We start from the raw sequence: 8,932 nt of genomic DNA, 5'->3' as shown, positions 1-8,932 counted from the left end.
ACATTTACGTTGAATTGTTGATTAAATATTCAATTGTTTCAAATGTTTCCCGAAGGAGTTCTTTTATCAGAGCGCGCGAATGCGCTAACTTGCCCATTGCAATTTTGCATTAACAAAAAGTCGAGCAATTGCTATGCTATTTGACTTGTGTTATTTTTCATCAGTTGAACTGTTTAATAGCATTTGATATTACTATTATATAGATGTTTTTACAAAGTGTTTTATTCAATTTTAGATTTATTTTTCTTAAAATATCCCCACTCATATCACAAAACGCGTCCGATGGTTAATAACATCATGCCAAGAGCATTCGATAATATTTGTTATTGTAAATAACATACGACTAGAGAGACTATACTGATATTTAATTCTACATATATAATCGTATTCGTCTTTTTTTTTTAAGCTCGATTACTTCGGCGTAGATGCTAATGCTCCGCCGAGAGATGCTCATCCCCGCATATTGTAAATAGTTATATCAACGGCGGAAACACTACGCACACATACACGGGCACCGGTTAATCCGCGATTATTTTTTGCTTACAAATAATAATGATGTATACAATATTTGTATATTGAACGCGCGCGGATTCGAATATGAGAATATATTGCACTTACACCTTGGAGAAAATACTCAAGGATAACGATACTTGTCGTCGCACATTGTGAATCAAGTATAATAAGTTGCGCGTGTATTATGTCGTCTTACTATTACTATTATTATTTTTATTATTATTATTATTGATATTAACATTATATTTTTAAATAATAATGCTATATATATATCTATATTTCCATCACTATTTAATTTACGTTCAGTATTCAGTCGTAAAATTACATCTATTTCTCCAGCAAAAATTATCTATTAAAAATTTTACTTGATCACTATCATAATAATTTACTATTACTTTTACATTTACGAGAAATGCTATCGATTTTCTGATGCGTTCGATTCTTTTCATACTTAGTACTTTATAATTTTTGTCATTATTATATTATTTTTATTATATATTATATTATTATTATCATTATTATTATTATTAAAGCTCTAAATAATAATTTTAATTATTGACTTTATTAATAATATTATAGATAATTCTCTACATACAGGATATATCCTATATTTATCGAATTGTTTGGTTGCAGAAGCGACTTTCTTTTTGCAGAAAAAGTGAGCGATTATGGTTAGAAAATCGCTATGGTGTAGCGTGCAAAATTTATCCAATCTTGAAAAATAAAAATACTTTATACTAATTATTATTTAATCACATTACATGCACACATTCGAATTCTTTAAAAGAATTTTTTATTCCAAAGTTTCTATATATATATATAATAGGATGGCATATTTTTATCATGTTGGATTGGACAAATTTAACACCGTCAGGCATGTTTTTAACATATAATTGCGAATCGAGTGTATGATTGCGTGAATATTGTTGTTTATAAGAGCGTATGTGTGGCTATCATTGTTCGTATGAGCGTATGCATGTGAATTTACGTATGATGTATAATACAGCTTTTAGCTCCACTTTTGGCGCTTAGATAAAATAGATGTATCACAAGTTTAAAATGAAAAAACGGAAAGTGCGTAGAAAGTGTAGCTAAAATGAATACATGAATATTTAATATGTTGTTTATGCGTCCCACGAGATTGTAAATTTCCGTTAGAGCACGACTGCATTATCCGATTCCGAACATTGACGTCTATTTAGCGATCGCTAGATCCAGGTCAGGTCAGCGTTCTTTATTGTACTTCCATCCTTCATTCCTAGAATGCAAAACCATGTTTTCTTTATTTTTCACTACGATAAGAATTTGTGGTTTTTCGTTCTAGGTTTGTTTTTACAACAGTGGAGAATGTTGTAAATTTCACCCTCAAATATCATTTTCAACCTACAAGGTAGGTCATGGGCCAGGATCGAATCCAGGTCTACTGATTATTAAACGATCACTTCATTAATTGAGCAGCCTAGCTGTCCATCTGTCCATTAGCGATCTTTATAAATCGTATGTTAACGATAAAATGTGGTTACGCGCTCTTATACATATATTTGTGAGAGAAGAGAGAGATAATAAAAATTAATATTATATATACTCGATAAATGTAACTATTTGATATTCCGCCTCAATCATCGTGCATTTAATACTTGTGTGTTTTACATTGTTCTAATATAATATAGGAATAACTTATAACTATACAAGAGGTGATAGCATGGATTGCAAAAGTATAAAGCATTGGCTTTGATACCATACTTTCTTTACATTTTATGTTTTGTTCTTTAGATTGTAATTAAGACAAGAAATTCTCCAAGTTAAATTTTTAATTTAATTATATAAGAATTTTCTGATTATTTTTGTACAATATGTATCTGATATATCTGCAATTGTATCATTCATCAAATTTTGTTAGCCCAGGACTCTCAAAGATCTTTGGATGATTTCGGAAAGTACATCAGAATTAGAATTTACGCATCAAATCTTTATCATATATTTTTTATTTAATAGATTTATTTTATCAGGTTTCACATAATTCAACTTTCTCAAAATATCTTTCATATTTCGATACTTCCTTGTTCACAAAAGTTTCCTAAATATTAATCTCAAGAGCGACTCGCTTGACGATAAGGTCCATCATTGACCGCTTCAAGTACAGATCATGTCCATTTATCGCAGCGCTGCAATGTCAAAATGATAAGAGAGTGCTACTGCTACGGTTAAACTACTATTCCTGGATGCGTCTTATCTGTAACAGAGAATGATGCCGGTGATGACTTCTTGATAGAAGCAGCGAGAAGCACGGTGGAGAATAATAGGTGTGCACAAGTTGGCTCGACATTTCGAGGCAGATCATTTCGACCTGCCTGTGTGCAGCTCTGGAGGTAGGTTTTCCGGTGGGTGTTTTCGCCGTATTTTGGCGATTAGGACGATTTTGTCGGCCGAAATGCGTTGTGCTCGACGTGCTTCATTAATGCAGGCACTTTGTTTTGTTTACTCACTGCTGATTACGGAGCTGAACGGTATGTATCTGGGCTTGGCGAGTACTTTCGGAGCAGCCTTATCCGGTCTGAACGGTTTCTCCTCGCTGTTGAGTCGTTTTACCTGGAAATAGTTTAATCCATAATGAAATAGCAAAAAAAAAAGATTAGATTTCCAGGGGTTGGCAAGGCACCGCATTATGCTATCATTATATTTTCTATACTATCTACTATGTCATTCAATTATTCGCTTGCTAACCTTTATGTCGAGAGAAATGTACGAAAACTTTCCAACATACTAATCATTTTTCTAGCTCGATCTCGTCGTTGATACGAATTGAACTTGACGAAGAAGTCTAATTCATCCTTTACGGGTCATCTTGCGCGCGACACGCCAGGCTCTACGTTGCATATGAGACCTTGTTCCATAATGTATCGCATTCCCACATGTGTAGTCTAATCGCGATGTTACTTCGGCGGCACAGCGTTTCCTCTCACATTCCGATACTTTAGAACTCGAGGCAAGATAAACTTTCTCCCGCATAATTCTTACCTGTTCGTCGATTGCCGTAAACTGCCATTTCCAGTTGTGATTATAAAGGAAGGGACGGTGATCGAATCGATTATCATCGGGACTATATGTCTCCGCGTGGCAAGATGGAGTCAATATCGTCATTTTGTGACGATTTATAGCGTAACACCTATAAAAGTGTTTTACTTTATCAGCAACCTGAAATAAAAGTTTATTGAAAGTTTGGCTCCAAGAGGAATTGCAACTTGATATTAAAGTGCGCATATACTCGCTTCTTTCGGAGTACAATGATCCCACATGTGTACAAGTCTGCAGAACATTGTAAAAGGCCCGGAACAATTCTGTTTTCTTAGTCGTCCAAAGATCGACAACTCCTTGTATGTCATACCCATGTCTACTTCGTCCAATTGTGCTAACTGTCCTGCTTGCAACGGTTCCAATTCCGCCGTGGGTGGTGCCTCCAGGATACTGCTTAAAGCGGATATTCCGTGCTTGCGTCTGAAATTTAGAAATGTCAGGATTTTTACTATCTTAACTTTTGAATTAGTGAGTATGTAACTAATATCATAAATAGTATCACAAATTATTTCTCATACACGCGTACCTAAAATATAAGAGGAATTTCTTTAAATCGTTTTTCGCAATACCACCGATGGGATTAATATCTGCACTGCTACAATCGTATTTGGTGAGATAACCGCGCAAGGCCTCGTCCACGTTACCGCTCCCTAATACCAAGAGACCACCCGGACGGCCTCTGACCCACAACATTAATTGAGCGAATAAGTAAGCGATTACCATCCGTAACCGGGCCTGAAAGCAAAATACTAAAAATATAGAAGTGGGTAATTTAACGATCAAAATATTAGTGCCATCAATCAAAGATACCGAGTGATTACCTGCACATTTTGTAACGCCAGGTTCTCTCTAGGCGATCCACCCTGCACTTTGAATCTCGGCGTCAGCTTGGTAACCTGTTGAAAAATCCCTAAAATCGCTGATATCGCGCTATCTATGACTACACCGTGATGATAGGATCCTATCTGACTGGCCAACTCTGCCGCTCTGGCCTTGGTCTCTGCCGATGAATTTTCCGTTTCCATGTAACACGTGACCAAGATAGTGTTGCACAATTGTTTCGGATCGACCGGTACATATTCGCAATCGCCGACAATTTTTCTAATGTCTGCTAAAACCTGCATATCTGAAAGCAAAATATAATTTTATTAAAATTTTCGTAAGTCAAGAGGAGGCAGTGTACATCTTACCTCTTTTATTGACCGACTCGACAATCATTTCGCACATTGAATATACAATACACGCCGAGGAAGATGAATCGACACCGCCGCTCAATGGTAAGAAAAATCCTCCTTGACAAGATCGTCTAAAACACATACAATAGGCATAATATAAACAAATATTTTTATAACCATGTCATATAAAAAGAGAATATTAAAAGATTAAACATCTTAAAAATAAACATCTTATCTCTGTTCGCACCTGAGATAATCCCACAACCAGCACGCGGGTGCCATCGCAATCTCCTCTTCTGCAGTATGATATACGAGTCTTGACTGCCCGTCGTCATCACCATACACATCTTGGACTCCGTCGAGCGGTCGATCCGGTGGATTCGACATAAGATTCTCCGGCGTGAGCGCAAAGTCTACTTTAACGCGCGGATAATTTTCCGACGCAGCTGCCGCATGTGATCGCGATCTGATGCTGTTTCGATAATTCCTGCCAAAAGATTTAATATTACAACAATGCATTATATTATTCCATTTTACATTATTTTCCAAATAGCAACTCGGTGTATCTGAAGTTTTTTCTTAATTATTTCGAAATGAATTGAGGAATATCCGACACTCTGCTATATAATCGAATACTGATATCATTATCTAGAATAGTTGGTCCAGATCAAAACCTTATATCTTCGAGATCGAACGTAGCGACGGTCACTTCCACGTCCTCAAGAGCGAATTGTTTTCCGCGATTTAATATATTGCCATTGAGAGTGATGCTGGAGCCACCATTGAAATATAATCTGCTGCCGTCGCATCCGCGTAAATTACTAAACATGTAGCAGCCGCCAGCCTTAAAAGTAGCCGATTTAACGAGGTCCACAGTGACGTAAGCTTTACGCAATTCGAAATACGAACCGCTTCCTTTCAGTAGTCAAAAAAAGAGTCAATATTAGATTCAATCTTTTTAATTGTATCGCATACAAGCAATGAAAAGAATTGAACAAAAGTTGTCTAATTGTGATTTTGTGCATTTCAAGATGTATGTTGCAAAATGTAAAAATAGCACGATAAAAAAAAAACAAAAAAGAAAAAGTCTATATTGCCATAGCATCAAATGCGTTTTTACCATTTGCGATAATTTCCACGCCGTCCAGTGACATCGGAATGTGATTGCTGGCTGGATGCCAAAGTTCCTCGCATATTTCGAAACCGACGCACGTGTCCCTGGTCGCGATAACTGCATCCCCGAACGGTACTACGGTTTGACCGGTGACTTGCGATATCATTCGCGGCAGAAAATAATCCTCGACCATACGTTCCTAACATATCCAATAAGACATATAACGAATTATCGCGTACACGATCGCAACTTTCGATCGATTGTAAAGCACAATGTTTCATTACTTTTGTCCAAGGAGAGAACCATCTGCTTTCCCTGTAATTACCATCCTCGCAGAGCCGCATTTTCGGTCTAATCAATAAAATCCGCCGATTCAGGAAAGCCACTCTGCAATTATACGTCACGTTTTTGTGCATCACTGGCATACCCACGTCTATCAGTATATCCTCGCAAATGCTGGACTTTAGAAGGCCTGCTAAAACTTCCCAGCTATGAAGCAACGTGTCCGATTCATAAAAATGATCTTCGCAGCTGTATCCGCTGTTGAATAAATATTTAAAAATGTAACTATATTATAAAATAATGTATAATAAATATATATAGTGTGTAAGTGGAATATTACAATGTCACTAGGTATTTAAAAATCTGGAAGCTCGGAAAAACAATTCCTACAAAATGTTCACAAGCGGCAAAATCAATTTTCTCAAATGTAATTACCAAATCTCTAGCTCTGGACCGCTTCTATAAGTGGCGCCAGCATCTTTTGCCTCTTGTATACTCTGCAAAATTCTTCTGCAATTCCCGTCAAAGTCCATCGCCCATTGATTTAACGTGCAAACGGCGACAGTCACCGTACGTCCCATGTTGAATTAGTTTTCAATATTATTTCTGATGTGATTTCCGAGATACTCTTATCTGAAATAAATAAGCAAGTGTTTATTCACAAGACATTTAATTTACGATGGAAAATCAAAATACCACAAAGCAAGTGTTGGAGAGTATCGCGAACGCGCGGCGACTACGCGAAACAAAGTCAGTACGAGCACGACAGTCAATAACGAGCACGAGCAATAATATAATACATTTAACTTTGTTTTTCATTATCTTTAATGTTAACACAGACTCAAAAATGTATACAAGTATTTTTCAACAAAGTATAATTTCAGATTTTCTCACAAACTGATTGCGTTGAAGCAAGCGGCGCGAGCGACTGTCAAAAAGCGATTTTTAAGTGAAGTATAACTAAAGCGATTATCTTAGCGGTTTTACTCAAGAACGTGGAACTTAAGAACTTTGAAAAGTGCAGGCAATCAGCGAGAGTGAGATCTTTTAAGAGTTCGCAAAAAGGGCGTCTCTTCGCTGATCGCCAATAATCGATCGCCATATCGATAAATTTCGAGGTGCCGTGTGCGGTTGGCCGCCGAAGGGGTTTAATATCGTCAATTACACGTCTGCCATGGGCGAAAGATGATTTGATTTCATTATTGGCAGCTGACTATGTCATCGTTTCGCGCATACCTAACGAGACATGTTCGGCGACTGACGGTTGGAATTGTTTTCCCGATTTGTTTGTAACATGAGTTTCTTTTGACACGCAAAAATTAAAGGCGGTTGTGTTATATCAGTTTTGTTGCTGTTTTATATCTATCTTTCAACTTTGTCGAATATGTTTGATGAAAAATAGAACTTTCGGGAAGCTAAATTTAACCGAAATTAAGAAACCCCTATTGCGATAATTTAAGAATTGAAAGGATGTTATCCACGTATAATTATATGCATTTTGATGATGTGATCTCAAACAGCAAGAATATTATAGCATTACAGATGTACGTAAAATTATTCTTATAGAAAACTAGCAATAAAAAGTAAATTAAGAAAGAATAATACAATATAAAAAAAAATTCAAAGATTATAATATAAACTTTAATAATATAAATATTTAAGTATTTCAAGACTCCGTAATGCAGATGTCATTATATTATATCGTCGATACGAGATGGAATATTTTAGTCAAATAAACATACAAAGTTGAAAGCAAGAATAGTCCGACTGTTGAAATTGAAAATGAATTAATGCAAATATTATAGTTTCGTATGCAATTGGGCGGCGATATTATTATGACTAAAGCGGACTCTTAAAAGTCGGCGATTGCGTGTACGCTTGATGAAACTTTTAGAGGCAACTTGTTAGCTAAACCTATCAATTGGAATCCTATCGATCGCTCCAAGATGATAAACTGAAACGTTCCGTTCTCCTTAGTCCGGCGCGCGTTGATTGATCAATAATCTGGACGGAAAACCCGGTACGGCCAGGTAGACCACCTTCTAATTCCTCTTGTATGTAGCAACCCTTACAGTTTACCATGATTTTTGTAACAAATACAAATTCGCTATGTAATCAATTATTTTAAAATACTATAACTTGACACTATTCACATATGACATACCGTACATATTAAAAAGATAACTTTCAGATAATACAAAAATTAAAAGGAAACAGAATATAAATATGCAGATAAAAAAATATGAATATAAAGATATTTGAGTTGGAAATTGTATAAGTGAATCATACTTGTTATTGCTCTATGATAAATTATATTAATTAATAAACAAGTAACGTAGCCATTATATATAGATATATATATATAATTTTTTAATCACTAATAAAACTCTTTTTGGCAAAACTCTGGTCATATTTTATATAAAGTAGGTCTCTCTTGCGCAACAAGTTGGATACCAAAATAAATGACACACCGACGAGTAATGAAAATAAACATAATTTGACTCAAATATCGCCACGTAAATTAAACACAAATAAAAAACTCAGCTCAATAGTATTCTTTCAACAGCGTTCTCTTTGAATTAGATAGTTCTTAATTGTATTTAATATCTTTAAACACGACTTTTTCGAATTCTCCGCGACGGTATTTCCCGTGTCGGTTGCGATTTTAACGAGCTTCTATGGAGCTTTGGAAATGTCGATAGAGAACGTCGAATTACCAAGCCCGACGAGATATTATGTCGATGAGCCGCGCCGGCGGCTTTCTGGAACAAGA

At 35.9% G+C, this 8,932-nt stretch overlaps 1 protein-coding gene across 2 annotated transcripts in view; it reads right to left on the bottom strand.

Annotated features, from left to right (window-relative positions):
- Window positions 1-2,480: 2,480 nt before the first annotated feature.
- LOC115234987 (glutamine-dependent NAD(+) synthetase) overlaps window positions 2,481-8,932 on the bottom strand; it is a 17,623-nt gene continuing 11,171 nt past the window's right edge. The window contains exons 1-13 of one of the 2 annotated variants that reach the window (XM_029806450.1): window positions 8,877-8,923; window positions 6,595-6,792; window positions 6,162-6,417; window positions 5,884-6,076; window positions 5,438-5,678; window positions 5,011-5,250; window positions 4,779-4,894; window positions 4,410-4,714; window positions 4,115-4,323; window positions 3,783-4,008; window positions 3,532-3,708; window positions 3,000-3,102; window positions 2,481-2,746 (exon numbers count right to left, since the gene is read on the bottom strand). In XM_029806450.1, the coding sequence (XP_029662310.1) occupies window positions 2,718-2,746; window positions 3,000-3,102; window positions 3,532-3,708; window positions 3,783-4,008; window positions 4,115-4,323; window positions 4,410-4,714; window positions 4,779-4,894; window positions 5,011-5,250; window positions 5,438-5,678; window positions 5,884-6,076; window positions 6,162-6,417; window positions 6,595-6,740 (2,241 nt within the window). In that variant the 5' untranslated portion in view covers window positions 6,741-6,792; window positions 8,877-8,923 and the 3' untranslated portion in view covers window positions 2,481-2,717. Of the gene's footprint in view, window positions 2,747-2,999; window positions 3,103-3,531; window positions 3,709-3,782; window positions 4,009-4,114; window positions 4,324-4,409; window positions 4,715-4,778; window positions 4,895-5,010; window positions 5,251-5,437; window positions 5,679-5,883; window positions 6,077-6,161; window positions 6,418-6,594; window positions 6,793-8,876; window positions 8,924-8,932 lie in introns of those variants that run through there. The other variant, XM_029806449.1, reaches the window with a different exon arrangement.

Source organism: Formica exsecta, unplaced genomic scaffold (assembly GCF_003651465.1).
Source record: "Formica exsecta isolate Colony F162 unplaced genomic scaffold, ASM365146v1 scaffold21, whole genome shotgun sequence".
Lineage (NCBI taxonomy): Eukaryota > Metazoa > Arthropoda > Insecta > Hymenoptera > Formicidae > Formica > Formica exsecta.
The sequence above is the reverse complement of the archived record's forward strand: the minus strand, read 5'-3'. Positions and strand labels throughout refer to the sequence as shown.